The 21,741-nt window shown below is 34.6% G+C and overlaps 1 protein-coding gene across 1 annotated transcript in view; it reads left to right on the top strand.

Annotated features, from left to right (window-relative positions):
- Nucleotides 1–21,741, top strand: part of Ipo9 (Importin 9) — a 493,522-nt gene that overhangs the window by 427,741 nt on the left and 44,040 nt on the right. The window contains exon 21 of the mRNA XM_090390464.1: nt 16,485–16,651. Coding sequence (XP_090246590.1) covers nt 16,485–16,651 — 167 coding nt within the window. The remainder of the gene's footprint in view (nt 1–16,484; nt 16,652–21,741) is intronic.

Below are 21,741 nucleotides of genomic sequence, written 5' to 3'. Positions count from 1 at the left end.
AGCCAATAATAAGAATACAATTCAGTTGGCTAAATTCCAAATTGTCAGCCCATCCTTGTTCGTTGAGTATCCAGGTTGATTCCTAACAGGGTGCACTATGAGAAGGTTGAGGATTGGACATTGAGTCATAAGCCCTGGTCAGTTTTTCGCATTCCTTTAATGGCTAATCCTGATTTGAAATTCAGCTTATATTTTGCTGAATTTTAAATCGGCATCTTTAGAGCACAAGCAGCATGTATATGTGACAACGAGTAAGGGAAAGAATTCTAATTGTAATGGACAAAAGAAGATCTAACATCCTAATTTGGTGCCTTCTAATGTTTAAAAAAAAAAAAAAAGAAGTATTACAGCTATGTTGCAGTCAATCTTAAGATAACAGTTTCCCAAATTTTGGGCAAATTAATGCAAGCATATTTGTTCAGGCTAGGAGAATTCTTCATAACCATGGCTGACTCTAAAAATAATCTTTCTGATCTGTAATGACTTCTAAATAGCACATAGTTTTTTCCCATCTAATATTGTGTGAAGTGTATCCAAAGCATGGTCTATCAGTCCTGACTTGCCATAATAATGTAGAGCCTGTATGTGTTTTTTATGTTCTCCAAGGTTAACAGATTTTCCTGTCTGTCCATAGTAAGCCAAATCACAGGGAACTTCATACATTCGAGGATATAGAGGGTGAAGTTTATCCTTAGGAGAGCAGATCAGACACAAAATACAATGAGTTTTATCTTCCAACTATACCTATAGTTCACTCAGATTTTTTTTTTTTTTGCTAACAGAACTTAATGTAAAAGTTACAAAACAGTCCAAAATTTTTAGAGCCTTCTAAGATCTGTGAAACCTGATCTGTTAAAAGAGTAAGTATCACTTACTGATTGTCATGTATACATGCTGGTTTGTACTTTGAAGTGCTTCTTTGAAATTCAGCGAAATATAAGCCAGTTAATAAACATCTTTTTTTAATAGTTCATTTGGTGTGTTAATGCTGTTAAAATAAGTTATGAATGAGTTCTTACAGTTTGGCCTATTTAGGTTTCATATATCTTAGAAGGCTCACTAAATTTTGGACTGGTTTGTAACTTTCACATTAAGTTCTGTTAGCAGAAAAATAACCTGAGTGAACTATACCACTAAGGTCTAGTTGGAAGATAAAAATCATTGTATATAGTGTCTGTGTTTGTCTGGCTTTGCTGTTATAACAAACTTCTTAACAGCCATAGCAGAAATCAATTATATAAGAGGTCAGGTTCTCCCTTTTTTGTCATCTCTTAAAAATGAATAATGCTCTTTTCTTTCAATATTTTTAATGCCAAATTATTGGTTGATAGAAAGATTGTGCATGGAGGTAGTGGCTCATATAACTATGCTTTTAATAAATTTGGATATTGGTTATACAAAATTATAAAAACAGAAATATTTTGTACTTCTGGAATTAGCTTAATATATAATAGTGTGCAAGCCTGTGTATCTCAGTGGAAGTGGTGTTTGTACTCCTCAGCACTAAACTACCCGAAGATAGACTTCGAATTTGATTCTAGATGCTGACTAGAGAAACTTTTACTACACCTTTTTTTTCAACCGGCTCCGGATTAGTTGATCTCTGGCACAGGCAAGCAGGTTTGTTCTCCCGGAAACTTGGTTTTTCATCCCGTAACTCAAGAAAATGGACTGTAGAACCCATGCTATTTCACGCATTAAAAATATTGTTAAGGTTAGGGACCATGAGATGGCGGCACTTGTTGTGCTGTATCTTCACTGCAGGCTGCTTAGCTAGTGATAGTCGTGGGCCAGCTATCTCTGATTGGCTACCAGTGGAGATTGAACTGCCCACTCAGTCTTCAAAAGTTAGATAGGGCTAAAACTGCCCTGCCTACTAAGTGAAATGGGAATAAAAAGGTGTTAGCTGATTTTTTTTTATTTATTTATTATTATTTTTTTATTTATAATAGTGTGGGGGAATTACTCCTGCCTGTTTTTCACCGAATCCTAACAACTTTCTCTTAGCTCTCCTAGCTGTCATTTAAGTAGTTAAACTTAAATCATGGGAAGACTTTGGTAAAGATATAAAAAATAAAAATTTATATATTTTGCCACCTTTTGCTAAATGTGGCAAAATGGAGTCTATTAAAATCTACGAAAAGGAGAAAACAATACTGGAAAAGGAATCAGCTGAAAAAGATATCATAAAAATGTTCTGGATGTCTGGAATAATTAGTTTGAAAGCTTATTAAATAAAATAACTTAATAAATATTTTGGAAATAAAACTTGGGAGAATAAGCTGGGTTTAGGCCAAATAATTATCATGAGCAGATTTTCACTTTAAGGCAGATATTTGAGAAATTGTGGGAATATATTAAATCCAGTACAAGTTTTCTGGATTCTAGCTAAACTGAATAACGGCTATAACAAACTTGATGAATATCAGTAAAGAGACAAAACTTAAAATAGGCAAGAACTTGGAAAATATGTATTGCATTCTCAGTGAACCTATAGACTAAGTGAAATGTTGCATCTATTTGAAAACAGTTTGTAGTTAAAATAGCAAATTAAATATGGAAATAGGCAATAGAATAATTAAAGATGGTAGATGATAATTGAATAAATTATCTCACCACTACCAAAACACCAAACTACAGCAGTATTCAAGAAATTATGCAGACCAATTTAATTTGAGGAAGAAAAAAAGAATGCATATCAAAAGTTTCTAGGAGAATATGGAGATAAATACATGGAAGCAAAGCATTGTGCAAAAATAGCTTACCAGAGTCTTCCCCCGACTTTAGTAAGAATACAAATATCTAGAGAAAAATGTTCTAGAGGCTGTTGAAAACATTTAAAAACAGAGAAGGGTACTGTAAAAGGAATACAAGATGATAAATATGACATGATAAAGTGAAGATAAAGATAACGGAGTAATTATTTTGAGAGATTTAAATGAAACAAGAAGTGACCAAACGGTATAAAAAGTTCACATATAAAAAAAGCCTTTAAAATCATGAAATGGGAGAAGGCAGCTGTAGTAGATGATATTTGACCAGAAATGCTAAAGCGTGGAAGTACTTAGCATTTCTCAAAACATCAAAAAGTTTTTTTTTCTCATTTCTCACGGTTTTACAGTGGCTACACTGCATAGTTAGAAGGCCAAATTCCAATTGACTGGAGTAGAACTCTCACAGACTACATCTATTTGGGGGGGGGGGGGGGGAAGTGAAGAATGGAAAAATTTCTCTACTGATTGTTCCAGGAAGATTTATGCAAACATACTTGGGGCTAAGAAAAATTGCAAAGAGTAACTTGAAGAAGAATAAGCTGGGTTTGCCAAACAGAGATTGTCATGATCAGGTTTTTACTTTTAAGACAACTTGCTGAGAAATAATGGGAACTTAACATGGATTTGTATTCAGGTTTTATAGATCTGGAAAAGACATATGACAAGGTTCCAAGAGAAAAGCTGTTCAAAATACTGAACTATTGTATATAGTGAAAATGGGACATTGTACTAAGCATTGCATAATCTAAATTTTAAGTTTGCAGTTAGAACTGAAGGAAGTATAGGAAGATGGTTTGATGTAAAATCAGGTGTGACAGAAGTGTGCACACCATCGCCACTATTATTCATAACCTATATGAGCAGTGACCAAATCCTGGTTCATGCACCACATGCAGCTCTTGATGTGGTTTGATGTGGCTCTCAAGGCAATTTTAATTTTTATTCTGTTTATAATGATACAAAAATTCATGATACATATATAATATATTTTACAGACATATATAAATACATATGTATTTTTGTCTATATTTAATCTTAGATTCTTCTATATATTCTGTTCTGTATAGTCTAAATTTATATTTAATATTTAAATTCATCATCATCATCATCAAATTCCTGCTATGTACCCTCAAGGGGTGTACAGGATATGACAGTACTACATGAAAAAATTACATCATTACTAACTTTCTATCTACAATTTTCCTCCAAATCAGTCTGTTACTTGTCAAGACTCCAACATTATCAGATCTTATATTTCTATCGTCTAAGGTACTTTGTACCGTATCAATCCACCTATATCTTGGTCTTTCTCTGGGTCGTTTTCCTGCCAACCTGGCAGAGAACACTTGTTTTGCTAATCTTTCCTCTCCCATTCTATTTAAGTGACCATACCACCTGAGATTAGCTCTGCTAATGCATTCCTGGATGCTGACAATGTCAAGTTCTTTCCTAATATCCTCATTTTTAATATGATATTGCCATTGATGCCATCTGTTCATGTCTCTAATCTTTCTCAGGACTCTCATATCTGCGGTCTCTAGTCTTTGGTCAAGTGTTTTACTTCTGACCCAGGTCTCAGATCCATAAGTTAAAACTGGTTTGAACACTGTCTTGTATACAGCTAATTTAGTGTTCCGACTAATTTCTCTCTTATTCCATATGAATTTATTCAATTGACTTCCCACCATACCAGCTTTGCTGATTCTGTTGTCTATTTCTATATTTAATTTACCAACTTCAGTAAAAATTGTGCCTAAGTAGCAGAAATGTTTTACTTGTTCCACAGGTTCTCCATTCACAACACAGTTGACATTTTCAACGATTCTGCCTATTTTCATTGTCTTTGTCTTTTTATTGCTGACCTTCATACCATATCTATTACAACAGCTATTCAATTTAGTCAGAGAATCTTGCAGACTTGTAGCAGATTTGTTTAGAAGTATAACATCATCCGCATAAAGCAAAGAGCTGACATTAACATCTCCAATTTTGATATCAGGTTTAATACCACTTTCCTTCATAATGTGATCCATATAGATAATGAATAACAGAGGGGATAATGTACATCCTTGTCTCACACCAGATTTAACATTAAACCATCTTCCTGTACTTCCTTCAATTCTAACTGCCGACTTACAACTCAAATAAAGACTAAGTATTGCTTGATATAATGCCCCATTGACACCATATAACTGCAGTGTATTGAATAGCTTCTCTCTTGGCACCTTGTCATATGCCTTTTCTAAATCGACAAAACTTAAATACAGATCTTTGTTATATTCCCATGCTTTCTCGACTATTTGTCGTAAAGTGAAGATATGATCCTGACAGCCTCTATTTGGCCTGAATCCAGCTTGTTCTTCACCAAGCTTTTCTTTCACAATTCTTCTCAACCGTTTCTCAAGTATACGTGCATAGATCTTGCCAGGAACACTCAGTAGGGAAATACCTCTGTAATTCTCACATTCAGTTTTATTTCCCTTTTTATATATGGGTACTATGAGAGCTCTACTCCAATCATCGGGAATTCGTCCCTCTGTCCAGGCTTTCTGAACTATGAAGTGCAGCCACTGTAAGACTTTTATACCACCATACTTCAGCATTTCTGGTCGAATATCATCTACTCCTGCTGCCTTTCCACATTTCAAGCCTTTGATGGCTTTTTCTACTTCAAGTATGGATATGTATTCCTAACTGCATGCCTGGTCAGTGTTTTTTTTATCACTGTGCTGTCATCACTACTTGTTTCATTTAGCAGTTTTTCAAAGTAATTACTCCATACTTCAAGGATATCTTTTTCTCCTGTTTTCATGTCACCTTTATCATCTCTAACTCCTTTTACAGCACTCTTTCCTCCATTCCTAAGCTTCTTCAACAACCTCCAGAATATTTTGCCACCTTCTTGATATTTATTTTCTATATTCTTGCCAAAGTCTGCTGATTCTATAAAAGAAAGTTTGCTGATTCTGTAAAATAAAAAATGATGGTACAACATGACAAATATTTAAATTATTTTTAATAATTATATTTTTTTTTAGAAAATATCTTGCAGTTTGTGAAACATCCTGTGTGATTCTTGGCCACCCTATTATCAAAATTGGTGATATTAATCTCAGCTCTGTACTTTATTTTGTGCAAATAATGTTATAGTTCTAAATAAATCCAGTATAAGTTTGCAGGATTTCTTAACTGAATTGAATATCTGCTGCAACAAATGACATGGTTTCCTCATTTGCATTCTGAATAGAGAACCTATATAACAAATAAAATATTTCAGTTATTTAAGTACAATTTTTAGTATAGATTGCAATTTCAATATGCAAATACACAAAAGAATTTCCAAAGCTGGTTTAATGGGGAGTGAAAATCAAGTGATTAAATTTACATGAAATAAGAAATTTGTCAAACATGAAAATAGAAGTATACAAAACAATGTTCAACTAATTTTAACTTGAGGATCTGAGGGCTGGGTGGAAGTAAAACATTGATTCAAGACTGGAGACCACAGAGTGTGAATAGATGAGATCAGTGGAAGAATCATATTAAAAATGAAGAAAGTGCAAGGAACTGAAAGTATGACTGTATTGTAAGAAAATTCAATGATAAGTGGTGTACTTAATAAAAAAGTAACAAAAAGTATGTTTCCCATGTGCAAAGATCAAGGATGTTACTTTGCAAAAGGGAGAAGTGAAAGAATTCATTGTTTTGACAGGCATAGATGATTTGAAAGGTAAGAAATGTGCAATGAGAGAGGACATGAAGGAGTTATTGAAAGAAGCAAAAATGAAGACAGAAAGTAAAGATCTGTGTCTGATGCCTTGATATGATACGAGACACTGAGAAAAGCCATGATTTATAATGAATCAATGATTGTCCAGGAGGAATGGTATGCAGTTTATAGATGCATTGAGTGATTTTAATGGATGAAAGGACTTAATATATGCCCAGTGGACTGCATTTGATTGGTTTTGGAGTTGATGCTTGAAGAAAGTGACGTTCAATGAGAGGTTGGAAGTGCAAATCAGGGATACTAGAGATAGGGATGCAATGAGACGTGTGTCTAGCCACTTCTGGGACAAATGAGTGTGAAATCATGGTGAACAGCTGGGTGCAGTTTCCCAGTTTTTTATTATCTGAATGGATTGGCAGTGACATTATGCAAGGGTAACTGTGGGCCAAAGGGGATATTGAAATGCATGTCCATGAATTTAGAGGTATCAGAAATAAAGGAGAGGAGTTTTTGTCATTGGTCAGCTTGACTTGGCCAAAAATATCAGCATCAATTTTCAGAGAATATATATACATATAATGGGGAAGGGATATTACTAATGATAGCTGAAGAACTTTAACCAGCAAAAACAGATGTTAAGAAGGATTTTCAATCAGAAAGAGATGGCTCAGTTGAAATTATCTGGTGTGAGATAGATGCTAACAGGACAAAATATATTGTTGGTTGCTGCTATAGACCTGTGGCTCTAGACGAAGATGTGGATGCCATGCATTGGCAGATTAGCACAATGAGTGTGGACTGAGCAGTTATAATGGGAGAAATAATTTATTCCTTACAATCTATATCTAAGGATATAGATTGTAAGGAATAAATGGCATATGGTAAGATGGAAATGGAATTTATACAGTAACTAAGGGATAATTACCTGAAACAGCATGTGATGGAGGGGGGGGTTTGCATGTTGAGAATATTGGATCTGGTAATAGCATCAGATTTATCCATAACTACAGTAGCAACTCTACCTTCAATCTTGGAAAGAGACCATGCAGTCTTGTTCTAGGATAAAATTCTCAGTCAAGAAACAATTTATGTGGAACTGAAAAGCTCTAGAGATTATGACAGACTTGTAAAAGCTTGGAGTAGTGCCATGGCATAAGAAGCCATGAGGAAAGAATGTCAGTAACGTACATGTGTGTGTGTGTGGGTGAGTGGGAAGTGGTCAGAGTCACTGCAGTATGAAGTGCAGGAAAGAGTGGTGAAAGTGTTACCACACTCGCCATTCTTTCCTGCACTTCATTCTTTCCTTACCAGGAATGCTAAATCAGATTATGAATGAAAATTAGCTAAGCATTTTATATATATTTTATATAAATGCTTAGCTTAATAAATACAAAACTTTTTTTTTTGCTGTGTAGCAAGTAAGAGAAAGAATGAGTATGGAAGGATAACTTGACTCAGTGTTGTAATGATAGGAAAGTGACAGAAACAGAAGAAATAGTTGAGCTTCTAAGTGATAATTTTGCAAAGCTATCATCCAGATGGAGACTTGCTGTAATAGAGGCTGATGTGAGAAGTGAGCTAGATGAACTGGAGGTGTTCAACGTATTGAAAAATATCAATGTAAATACAGCAGTGGGAATGGATGGTTTATTCACTGTAAATTGAAAAGTTTTTAAAAATATTTAGGACAAACGTAAGAAAATGATGACAGATAATAATAAGAAAGATACTTTTTATGATATCATTTTTGTATAACTGAGAATATTAAATATTAACAATAGCTATATCTAAATCTCTTTCTGGTATTCCTACTATATACATAATTCTGGTCAACCTAATATTCCCAGTAGAACTGTCAAATTGAAATAACCCAACATATTTATAGTGATCCTAAATACCAAATTTCGCTATTTTCCATCTATTAGGAGTTTTATAAGGGTTTAAAACAACAACAAACATTGATCAACTATATAATCACTTTGTATTGTTTATATACAGTGCAGTTTGAAATTATTTGTAGTTAAATTTTTGATATTTCCTTTGCGTTAATATTGAGCTGTCATAATATTTGACAAATTTTGTAACTCAAAAGTCTATTAAGTAGTGATACTTTTGTGAAAATCATGATGCCAAAAATTTCACTTTTATGAATTGTCAACCAATTTTTGGGATATGTTCTCTAGATATGAAGTTCTATTTTGCCTAATTTTACTCTCATTCAGATGTTCTTGGTCATAATTTTTTCTTTATATGTTAGAATCACTTTCTGTTACAGCCTAGTAACTTGGCTTCATAGAAAACCAGTTAATGATGTGATGGGGGGGGGGGTAATCCTGTTTATATCATCTTGCAGGATGAAAACCATAGTTTCTGAGAGAAGAAACCTTGCCATCCCAATGTGAGATAAGTTAACTCACTTTCAGTTGAAAAGCTTTATAAAGGTCCTTGATATCCTAGAAAAGATTACAATCCAGATCTTTACAACCAGTGAATATCACCGGTTACCAACTAAGCTGTTTGAACCCAAATGGTCTAATAGGAACCAAAATTGAAATGACACAACGAATAATTAATACAGATCCTAAATGACAAATTCCAAGTAGAATACTGTTGGCAGATTTCATAATAGGAAATTTGACATTGAGACGTTATCTGTGCCTAGTTCCACCAGCTCTGGTATGGAAGTAGATGAATTTTTTGAGTCATTAGAGGGAGGGAAGAGCTGATGTTTTTTTAAAGAGAGAGAGAGAAGGTATGCTGGTTCTTTTGGAGACCTAATCAGCAGAATCCACAATTAATCCTAGACATAAAGAAATGTTTTAGGCAATTTGGAGAATGGAGAAAAACTAATACAGAGCAGGTTTGTCTCTTTATGTTATCACTATATAATGTTCCAACATAAAGATATGCATACATTCATCCATGCATATCTACATAGAGAGAACACATAAAACAAACAAAAAAAGAACTTATTGGTTATGTTACTATTGATAATGATATCTTCATGGTGGTTCAGATACCAGAGTATACATGGAAATTTTAAATAGGAAATAGCCACCATCTAGTTTTGAGCAGATAAAAATGAAATCCATATTGAATTAAAAAATGTACATGAAAATTTTAAAAATAATTAAACTTGAGATTTCAGAGGTAAACTGTAGATAAGTATTCACATGTTAACAGAGCACTAGTGAATGCATGTGACTAAGTTATCTGTAAGGATAGAAAAACTGAACTTCCTTGGACTCAAAAGTTAAAAAAGCAGTGCTGGAAAGAAAAAATCATTGAAAACTTTCAGCAAGTAAGCAAACATCTACCCTGAAAGAATATGGTGAAAAATGTAAGATAGCTAAGCTGTATATAACAGTAGGTAAACAAGTCATGCGAATTAAATTAAAGATGCCAAGAAAAATATATTCTTGGTTTATCCTTTATAATAGGGTTCCTTATAATCATATATTTCTGATTATCCTTTATAATCAGGTGTGTATAATGCTAAGTATTATTGGAAGGGTCCTACCGAGACCAGTTTCTGCCTTTAATGAAGTCTCATCATTGGGAGCCAGACCCAGAATTGATACCAAGGTTGAAATATTGCAGGTCATATACATTTCTCATATACAAATAGTGAAAAGGTGTCACACCTTATTATTAAGGTACTGTGGATCATAGCTAGTTGTTGAAAGTTTATCCACTTTTTTATAAATTAAAGATGGCAAGAAATTAAATTCTTATTTTATCCAAGTGTAAGCAAACAGTTTGCACATGAAGTATTTTCACCACTAAGCTACTTGTATATATATGCTAATGACTTCACATTAATTGCCTTAGTATCCTATAATGCAAAGCATACATCTTTTTGGATGTGTATAATGCTAAGCATTATGGGAAGGGCCACTACCAGACTGGTTTCAACCCTTGTTTGAGTCAAAAAAAGGTAATCAGCAGTCACATGATTTCTGTTATGACTTCTGCATTACTCAACCTTGGTATCACTTCTGGGTCTGACTCCCACTGATGAGATATCAATAATGCTGAAGTCATGTGACTGCTGATTACTTCAACCTTGGTATCACAATGTTTAGTGAAGATAGCATGTTCTGCAAGTTCCAATTGTTCTGGCGCATGGAATTAATGTAGTCTAAATGTTCATCACAACACATGACTGCTGATCTACTTGTTGGACCAAAATATGATAACCAACATGGCAAAGAATTTGATACACTCCAGGGTGAGTGAAGTTTATTCTTTGAAGAGGCTAGAAAAGTAGAAATCTTGTTAATGGAGCAGAAGGACACCTGAAGGCTAACTGATTTAAGTAGTTTGGCTATACTTTCAGAGACACCTTTAACATAAGGAATGGTAATATGGTGGATTGCCTTTGTATCACCATCACAATGAGAGGCATATGACAAAGAAACTCTGTAATCATCAATAATCTTGTTGACATAAGATCAATAAAGCCATGTGCAAGAAAAGTGCCCTTGATATGATTTATTTCCTGTGAGAGCAGCATTTCAATAGAGCAGTGGTGTTCAACCCATCGATCGTGATCGACAGGTCCATTGCAGAGCGATTTTTGGTTGATCTCTTGTTTATTCCTTCTTACTTATAAATTTAATTAAAACTGAAAACATAATATTTTATTTATCATTATTTTCTATTATTTTTTAATTCTCTTTAAGTGTATTGCTGTTGTTTATTTATTTCTCGTTAAAATCAGTAATATTTCTTATAAGTCCGGGTAAATGAATTAATTTGGATCAGTGGAAGTCAAACAGCGAGCCGAGTAAATACAATTATAAGCAAAGCACATCATGCATTTCATTTATAATTGTGTTTACTCATAACTACATCACACACTTCCCACTGCTCACTGTTAGAATTTCAGTTGAGTTTCAGTTGCTCTAAATTTATCGTTGGATTTACCATTATTTTGTTTGCTAATTGATAAGTTATAAAAAATTTTTATTTTAATAAAATATTTAAAAATTATTATTATTATTTTTTTTAATTTGAGGATAATCATAAGTTTATCAAAGAAATCGAAGACGTATCATTTTCACAAGGAATGGGAAATGTATTATTTCTTTACAATGGTAAATGGAAAGTGTTGTTTGATTTGTAATTCATCTGTAGCAATTCCAAAAAAGGTAATATTGAGAGACATTTTCGATCGCTACATGCAAAATATGATGAAGATTTTCCCAAAAGAAATGCTTCGCTGTGATTTAAAAGAATTTATTCGTGAAATAGAATTAGTTGAGGAAGAAATAAATTCAAGATTTAAAGATTTTAATAAAACTGAAATGATTGTATCTTTTATCAATAATCCATTTCAAGAAAACTTGAACATAAAAGAAATTTCAAATAAAATTAGTGGACTGTTTGATATAAACCAAGCTGAAGTAGAACTTGAGATAATAAACATTCAGAATAGTTTACATTAAAATCAATAAACAAAGAAGTCATTTGGAAGTATACACATGAAAAATTTCCAATATTAGCTGATATTGCGCGAAAAATTCTGTCGTATTTCGGATCAACATACTTGTCAAAATCCACTTTTTCAAATATCAACGTCATTAAAAATAAATTAAGAAACCAAATTACAAATGATCATTTGGATGATTGTCTGCGATTGGCCACTTCTTCATATCAACCTGACTATGAAAATCCAATCAATGCCAAAGATCAATGCGAGATCCAATCAATGCCAAATTTCATATTAACTTTTTTTTAAATCAACCAACATTTCCTGTAACTTGTGAGTTTGTAATCAATCTTTGGTTTTCCAAAATATAGAAATAAATATTTTATTCCAATATATTTGTTTTATTTGTTGTATTAAAAAAATTAAAAGTGATAAATAAATTTTTAAATACACAAATAAAGTTTTTAGTTTCTTTAAAGTTTTTAGGGCTGGGAGAGTTGGTCCTCCGAAGTGAGTGAGCACCTTTAACTGCATAGTTGTGCCTAATCAGATATCAGGTTGGGGGAACGTGATCTATATAAGAGAGTAGATCGCCGAATAACTTAGTATAGGAAAGTAGCTCACATATTAAAAAGATTGAACACCACTGCAATAGAACATAGAGAGTGCGCTTCATGTATGAGGGTGGTCTGAAAAGTTCTCAGCCTCGACCATAGATGGCAAAACTATCAGCAAGATTTTTTTTTCTAAGTTTGGTACATCCGTCATAAGCATCCATGTGAAATTGCAAGTCATTCTATCAAGTAGTTTGTTTTGTACAGTGTCTAAAGCAAAACTGTTGTCTGCATCTCTCAAAATGGATAAAATTGAGTTTTGTGTGTTTATAAAATTCTTTTAAAAGAAGATTTAATGGCAAAAGAAATTCATTTTAAGTTCATAAAAGCGTATGGGCACTCTTCTTCTTCATTTTCGACAATTAAGAAATTGGTTGCTGAGTTTAAACGTTGCTGTGCCAGCCTTGAAGATGATCCACGTGAAAGACATCCAAAAAGTGTAACAAAACCAGAAATCATTGATCAAGTGCATGATATGGTATTGGATGACTGGCGAGTCAAAGTGCGTGAAATTGCTGAGACTATAGGCATTTCAAAAGAATGTATAGGATATATTTTGCATGAGGAATTTCAAATGAAAAAGCTTTGTGCAAGATGGGTGCCGCACTTGCTCACAGCAGATCAAAAATGCACTCGCATGAAAATTCTTGTTAATTCTTGTTAAATGCTCTTGGAGCATTTAACAAGAATAAAACTGATTTTGTGCGATGATTTATTATTATGGACGAGACTTGGATTCACCATTACACACCAGAATCCAAACAGCAGTCAAAACAGTGGACAGAAGCCGGTTGTTCAGTGCCAAAGAAGACAAAGTCGGTTCCACCAGCAAGAAAGTAAGAAAAGCATGAATAAACAAACATTCCAGTGTTTTGGAATGTTTGTTTATTCATTATCTTGAAAAGGGTAAAACAATAACCGGGAATATTATTCCGATCTTTTAACCAGACTAGACGAAAAAATTCGTGAGAAAATACCCGGTTTGCAGAAGAAAAAAATCATCTTTCATCAGGACAATGTACCTGCCCACAAATGTGTTTTGGCAGTGGGAAAATTAAGGCTACTGCACTATGAATTGTTGGAACATCCACCCTATTCCCCAGATTTGGCTCCCTCTGACTTCTATCTCTTCCCAAAACTCTTTTTCGCTGGCCAACGTTTTTCTTCAAATCATGCGGTGATTGCAGCTGTAAAGGGGTATTTTGCAGAGCTTACTGAGAACCAGTATAGGGACAGGATAATGGCGCTGGAGCATTACTATAATAAATGTATTAGTCTTAAGGGAGATTATGTTGATAAATAAAAATAATTTTGAAATTATAAATCCGTTTTTTCATTGTTAGGCCAAGAACTTTTCAGACCACCCTCGTATCAGTCTTAATGGTGCCAGATTTTTGACATTTACGATGGTTTTAAAGAGCATGAATGTAAAGTCCAGTATGTTTTTTCTTACAACTGAGAAATGAACGCTACCACTTGGTTGATGAAGTAAAAGGAGATCTAAGAAGGCAATCCGATTGTTTTCTTCTACCTCAAGGATGAACTGGATAAGATGGTGAAAATTGTTGATCTTATTGACCAACTCTCGTAGATCTACCATGCCAAACCACAAAAATATCATCTAGACATCTGTACCATAATGTTCCTGTAGATGGAACACTTAACTTCATCAAGCAAGACTTTCTGGCAGATATTGTTTGTCTATTTAACTTTGGCATTCATTTTGGCTACTTCACATGTCCGCTTTCTCTCTCACTAACTAACTACTTCATGGAACATTTGGATTTTGAATAGTTTCTTTCCTGAACAGTCATTATGGTACAGATATGTATAGAATATTTTTGTAGTTTGACATGGTTCCCATACATATCTAAAAGAGTTTGTCAATAAGATCAACAGTTTTTGCCATTATATCCAGTTTGCTCTTGAAGTAGAAGAGAACAGTTGGATTGCTTTTTAGATCTCTTTTTACTTTATCACACAGTTAGTAGCCTTCATTTCTCAATTTTTGGAATAGAACACATACTGGACTTTACCTTCGTGCTTTTTCACACCATGATAATTGTCAAAAATCTGGCACCATTGAGACTGGCACATCAAACACTCTCTGGTCTACTGTCCTTTGCTCCATCCTGGAGTGTATCAAATTCCTTGCCAAAGTTATCATATTTTGCCAAAGTTATCAAACAGGTAGATCAGTGGCTGTATGTCGTGATACATTTAGACTACATTAAATCCAATTAGCCAGACAATTGAGACTTTCAGTTGAATCCTTTTAAAGAAATTAAGTTTCTCCATAAAAGTAATTATCTCATGGAATGCTTATATGAAGAAAGTGCTGAAACTTTGTAACATCGAGCAAGTTTAAATAGAAGTGATAGACTAAAATTATCCCTTTTATGAGAAATAGTTCAGTACAAGTTCAAGAATTATTTTATTTTTTAAATATTAATGTTCTCTTGTTAAAGTTATTATTAGAACCTTAATGTATTTAAGCATCATGTTGTTTCAGAAAGTTGACAACGTAGAGTAGATAACTTAATTATTTTAATTAGTACTTCCTATATTTTGCCAAAATCAAAATTGGCATCTTCACTGATTAATACACTGAATGATATCAAACATCTGCATGTAGGCACACTATCATCAAGTAATAAGGAATAGGAGGGATACAGGATGACCTAAAGTCCTATAATTACTCCACCTATTGATTTTGGTTTGATATTCATGGCCGTTGGGCTGAATGTCTGCTGATGAGGGCTTCCCATATGAGAGGAAGTTTGATACAACCATATTTGTTTAGGTTGGGGTAGTTGGTAAGAGCTGTAGCAGATTCAAGGAAAAGCCTCTCAAATTTAAATTTCCTTCAGTGAAGTAAAGAGCCTTTTTCCAATGGATTCTGTGCCAGGTATCCAGGGCATGGTCTGCTAATCCTGATCATCCACAGTGGTGGAAATGGATGTATCCTGGTGCTCTGATATATGATATATCAGAGAACCAGGATACACAATCTGCTACAACTTTCATATGCGAAACAATAGACATTCAGTCTAATGGTCAAGAGCACCAAACCTAAGTCAATAGGTGGTGTAATTATAGGACTTTAGGTTATCCTCTATCTCTTGTTCCATTTTTATTGGTTAAGTGTGTCTGCTTGCACATGTTTCATACCAGTGTATTAATTCCTGAAGATACCAATATATCTTTGGCAAAATATAGGAAGTGATAATTAAAAATAATTTAGTTATTATCTGCTGTATGTTGTCAATTTCCTGAAACAACACAATGCATGAGAATCAATGTATAAGCCTAAATACCAGGATTAATGTACTTAGACCACGTCGCTCTATATCACATATGTATAGTTCCACACATTTTCGTTATTGAATCTATAATTTTTTTTCCAGTTGGTTAATTTGAACCTCATACTGAAGATGCTCTTGATACTGTGGAAAAAACTTTGTTTATAAAAAATTACTTAAGTATTATTATTATTATTATGTGACACCTCCAGGGAGTTCAAAGACTCATCAAGGGAGAGTGTGCCAACAGCATTGAATGATTGAATCTCTTCCAACTACTAACAACCCTCAAGCTTGCTTAACATTTTGCGAGCCATTAGTAGCAGAGGCTCTACCAATCTTTGCAAGTAAAATCCTTGTTTAATTAGTATGTCTTATGTTGCAGTTTGTCAAGTTATAATGTAAAACAGAATTGTATTACAGATTTATAACATAGTTATTATAGTATGACCAAAATACTGTCAGTGTTGAAGAAAGAACAAAAAAAATCTATTTTTTCGATAACTAGATAATTTTTTTAAAATAAACAATAAATGCTTTTTTTTTGCTTGCTTGCTTGTATTTTCTGTGTTCTTCAAGTCAGTGTGTGATTTTTTATTCTTGACTTGTAATGTTAATATTTATTTCTAGAGCCTTGTGATGGTATTTGCACACCTGATTCATAGCCAGATAGATGCAGTTTTAGAGTTTCTATCTAGTGTTCCAGGACCCACAGGAAAATCTGCATTAGAATTTGTTCTAACAGAATGGTGTTCATGTCAGCAATTATTCTTTGGTGTTTATGAAAACAAAGTTAGGTAAATTTGATTATCTTTAATTTTTTTTTTTTTTTTTTCATTTCTCTCATTTAATTTTATGATCTCTCTTAAAATGCTTTTGCTGTTTTGAAGGGTATTTGTTGAGTGACATTAGAAATAACCATTCAGAAAATTGATTGTAGTGATCTGAATAGAACTGCATTTGATTTTGTGAAAGGTTACAGAGGAAGAATTGTTTTTATTATAATTTTTTTTTTTTTTTTTTTTTTTTTTTTTTTTTTTTTTTTTTTTTAAGGAAGGTTGGTATTAGTACAAAATGAGCAAATGACCTAAATGAACTTTGCCTTAAAACAGTTCTTGGCACAGAGCTAAAAAGAATTCTTGATCATTTCTGAACGTTGTTTGCATTTAATTAATCATTATCTACAATCTTCTAGTATATGCTTTCAATAATGTATCAACATAGCAAGTAAAAGGAAAAATGTACATGGCAGATTGATTTTAAAGAATGCCGATGGTAGGGAAGTAACTGAATCAGTTGAGATAGTTGAGTTACTGAGTGAGCACTTTGCAAAAGTATATCATCCAAAATCGTACCAACCTGGTGCGACCATAAAGGACGTAACTGCGTCTATTAGAGAGCAAAAGGAAAGGGTGAAAGAAATGATTGTTGTGGCAGGTACGAATGATTTGAAAGGAGATAAAATGGAAATGATAGAAGACCTGAATGAATTGTTTGAGGTTGCAAAAGAAAAGAGTGAGAGAGTTAGAATGATTAGTCTTTTGCCACGGTATGACAGTGAAATGTTTAAAAGGAGGGCTATAATTGCAAATGACTTTATGCGTGGGTTATGTACGACGAGTGGTGTGGAATTTGTGGATGTGTGGAGTGAGTTTGACGGGCGAAAGGATCTATATAAGATGGATGGCTTGCATTTGAATGGTTACGGTGTAAGAAGACTTGAGAAAGTGTTGCTGAATGTAGTGGATGTGCAAATTCAGGGAAACTAGATTTGTTGGGGGGGGGGGGGGGGAGTAGAGATACAGTCCTTATGGAGGCAGTTGAATGTAAGAATGAATATAATATGCCAGAGCAAATAAGGACAACAAATCTGAGTGGGATAGTTAATATAAGGCATCAAGGTAGGGTTGGGGCTAATGGGGGTCTTAAATTCATGTACACTAATACTAGGAGTATTAGGAACAAGAAGGAAGAGTTTTTGGCCATGGTTGGCACTTCCAGACCACAGGTTATAGGTATTAGTGAAACATGGCTGACTGTAGATGATATAACTAGTGGGATTGAATGTGATGGGTATAGTGTGTTCAGGAATGACAGAGAGAATAAAATGGGGGGAGGAGTATTGTTGATGATAGCTGATGAGCTCCAGCCAAGGAGAATAGAAGTTGAATTGCAGGATAGAGAAAAGAGCACATTTGAGGCCATTTGGTGTGAGATTGTGGCTAGCAGAACTAAATATACAATTGGGTGCTGCTATAGACCAGGTGATGGAAAAGATGGTGGTGACAGTATGCACAAGCAAATAGAAGAAATGGGTGGAAGGAGGGTGATTATTATGGGAGATTTCAACTATGGTCGCATTGATTGGAGTGAGGAGAGGACACACGGGAGGAAGGAACTGGATTTTATGCAGTTATTAAGGGATAACTATCTGCGACAGCATGTAATGGAAAATACTAGGGGTCAGAGAGTGCTTGACCTAGTAATTACATCTGAGGATTTGGCTGTAACAAATATGACCACATTGCCACCAATCGGTGAGAGTGATCATAGGGTCTTAACTTGGGAGGTGGCTAAAGGTGTAGAATTTTCAATTAAGACAGGGTACATGTGGAATTATCGGGCTGGAAAGTATGACAAACTTAGGAGTTTGATTGGTTCAGTGCCATGGCATGTACAACTGCAAGGACTAGAAGTTGATAGTGCATGGTAGGTAGTTAAGAAGTGCTTGCATGAAGCAATGGCTGACTGTATACCTAGAGTCCGAATAATAAATCAAGTAGGGGTTAAATGGATGAATAACACCATTAAGCTTGAGTTGCAAAAAAAGAAACAACTATGGAGGGAATTTAAGGAGAAGGGTGACCGGCAGGCACATGAACGGTATAAAGCGCAGGCCAGAAGGGTGACGAGGGTGGTAAGAAAAGCAAAAAAGGATTACAAAAGAACATTGGCCATGCAGGCTAAAGAGAATCCTAAACAGTTTTTTAGATATGTAGCAAGTAAAAGGAAAAATGTACATGGCAGATTGATTTTAAAGAATGCCGATGGTAGGGAGGTAACTGAATCAGTTGAGATAGTTGAATTACTGAGTGAGCACTTTGCAAAAGTATATCATCCAGGTGGTGACATTGCAGAAACGAATAAACCAGTAGATTATACGGGAATTGTGGTTAATGAAGTGGAGGTGAGTAGTCTATTGCATAACCTCAATGTCAGTACATCTGTGGGATTGGATGGTATACCAGCTCGTGTTGTACGAGAAGCAGCTAAAGAATTGTCAGTACCCTTGACCATTTTGTTTAATTTGAGTCTCGGGTCTGGGTTAGTCCCGAGCGGGTGGAAAGAGGGAAAAATAGTTCCACTGCATAAAGGTGGTTCCAAGATTGCTGTTGTAAATTACCGACCGATTAGCATATCAGGAATCATTGTCAAGGTCTTAGAGAAAATAGTCAAGAGGAAAATACAAGATTGGATAGAAGAAAATGGGATACTGTATCGGGGACAGCATGGTTTTGTGAAGGGTAGGTCATGCCTCAGTAACTTGCTCACGTTTTATAACACAGTAATGACTGAACTGGATAAGGGTAATGGGTTTTTCAGTGATTCTACTGGACCTTGCCAAGGCCTTTGACAGGATTCCACATGGAATTCTAATCAGTAAATTGCAGCATATGGGAATGGACATAGGGTTGGTGAGATGGATAGGAGGGTGGTTGACGGAGAGATATCAGAGAGTGGTTTACTCGGGAGTAGAGTCCACAAGACGGCCTGTGACTAGTGGTGTGCCACAAGGATCTGTTCTTGGACCACTGCTGTTTAATTTGTTCATAAATGATATAGGAAATGATCTGAGAGGAACAGTTCATTTGTTTGCGGATGATGCGAAGTTTGGTAGGGCAATAGTGAATGCAGATGACGTCAAAATTTTGCAGGATGATTTGGATAGATTGGAGGTCTGGGCTAAGGAGAATGGATGTCAATTTAATGTGGCAAAATGTAAGGTTATGGATTTTGGGGTGAAAAGATTGGCGGCAGTTTACTGCATTGGTGGAACCCTGCTCCAGAAAATTGATGAGGCACGAGATTTAGGAGTGTTGGTAGATAGGGAATTGAAATTTAGGGGACACATTGCAAAAGTGACCAAAACAGCTCATCAAATCACTTGGTTGCTGAAGAATACGTTGACAAGCAGAGACAAGCAGGTTATTGTTCCTCTGTATCGAGCCTTGATAAGACCCCATCTGGACTACTGTGCTCAGATTTGGTCATCTAGGTTTCTTCTTGATGGGGAGGAGGTGGAGAGGATCCAGAAGCGAGTGACCAAGATGATAGCAGGTCTGTGGAATGAACCGTATGAGAACAGGTTGAGGATTTGTGGGTTGCAAAAATTGGTTGATAGGCGGAGGAGGGGAGATATGATTGAGACATTCAAATCACTGAAGGGTTTCTATAAAATTAATTCAGAAGATATTTTTGAGAACAGGGCTGGTTGTGGGAGGACTAGGGGACATCCATGGAAACTGGGCAAAAGTGTGGTTAGTAAAGGTGTTAGAGCTGGGTTCATTTTTAGAGTAGTGAATGAGTGGAATGCGCTCCCTGTGTCTGTGGTGGATGCTGTGACAGTGAATGAGTTTAAGGCGAGGTATGATAGATACTGTATGAATGTCAAATAGTTGTGATGAATATGATTTGGGGCCTCCCTCGATGAGTCTAATGACTCCCTGGAGTTGCCCGTAATAATAGTAATAGTAATAACATTCTTCAATTCACCTATATTATGGTCTTCCAACAATTTTTTTTTAATTTTTTTTTTTTATTTATTTATTTTTTTAAACCCCTGTGGAAGAAAAAGATTTGTGTGCATTTTTATGTTTCAGTTACCTGTTTTGCTAATCTCTCATTTCCCATTCTCTTTAAGTGGACTTATACTTTTCAATACTCTGCTCTTCTTAATTACACATACTTGAATATTAATAGTGTCAAGTTCTTTTTAGTATCTTCATTTTTAATGTAGTTTTGCAATTGATGCTATCTCTTCTCTCTGTAATTTTCCTCTGAATGCTTATATTTGTAGTAACCAGTTTTTGACCAACTGCTTTACTTCTAACCCTTACTCGAGATCCATATGCTAAATTTTATTCAAATACTATCTTGTATATTGGCAGCTCAATATTTTGACTGATTTTTCTCAGGTTCTATATATATTTATTCAAATGGCTCCCAAAAACATTCTAGCCACATATACTTATTCATTATCTTTTTCCATGTTTAGCTTTCCATCTACACTAAAAGCTAAAATTTATTACATTACTGACTGTTTTACACACATCTTCAGCACTTGTGCTGTTATATGAAGTTCATCTGCTGTATTTGATTCAAGCTCTTGTACCAGCATTAATACTTCTATTTCATCTTCTTTCTTTCTTACTTGTTACTTTCCTACTTTTTTTTTTTTACTCATTCTTTCATCGAATTATTCTCTATCATCCAGAGAATTAATGGGTCAGCCTGGAATATGTACCTTACTAAAGTGACTTCTTATCAACCCATCTGTTTCTTGTGTATCTGACATAGTCTCTTCCCTTTACTCACTGCATAAATAAAATTCTTTTAAATTTCCTTTGATCTTTTTGTGGTTAACTTTTCTTGATAACCTGATTGTGCCTTCCTCACCATAGCCATCATCCTCCTATCCCAATATTTATAGCACTACAGAGTCTTATCACCACTCTTTTTAATATTGATCAACAATTTCTTTTTATGTAGCTCTTGCTTTAAAGTGTTATTCATCCATTTCACTCCCATACCATTAATTTTCCAAACACTGAGAATGCAGTCAGATATGGCTTCCTTGAGGCATAATTCCATGCAATATTGATTCTTC

The sequence above is a fragment of the Typopeltis vanoorti genome, chromosome 3 (genome assembly GCF_054136105.1).
Source record: "Typopeltis vanoorti isolate ZY-2024b chromosome 3, IOZ_Tvanoo_1.0, whole genome shotgun sequence".
NCBI classification, from domain to species: Eukaryota; Metazoa; Arthropoda; class Arachnida; order Uropygi; family Thelyphonidae; genus Typopeltis; species Typopeltis vanoorti.
Note: the sequence above shows the minus strand (reverse complement) of the source record. Positions and strands in the feature narration are given on the sequence as shown.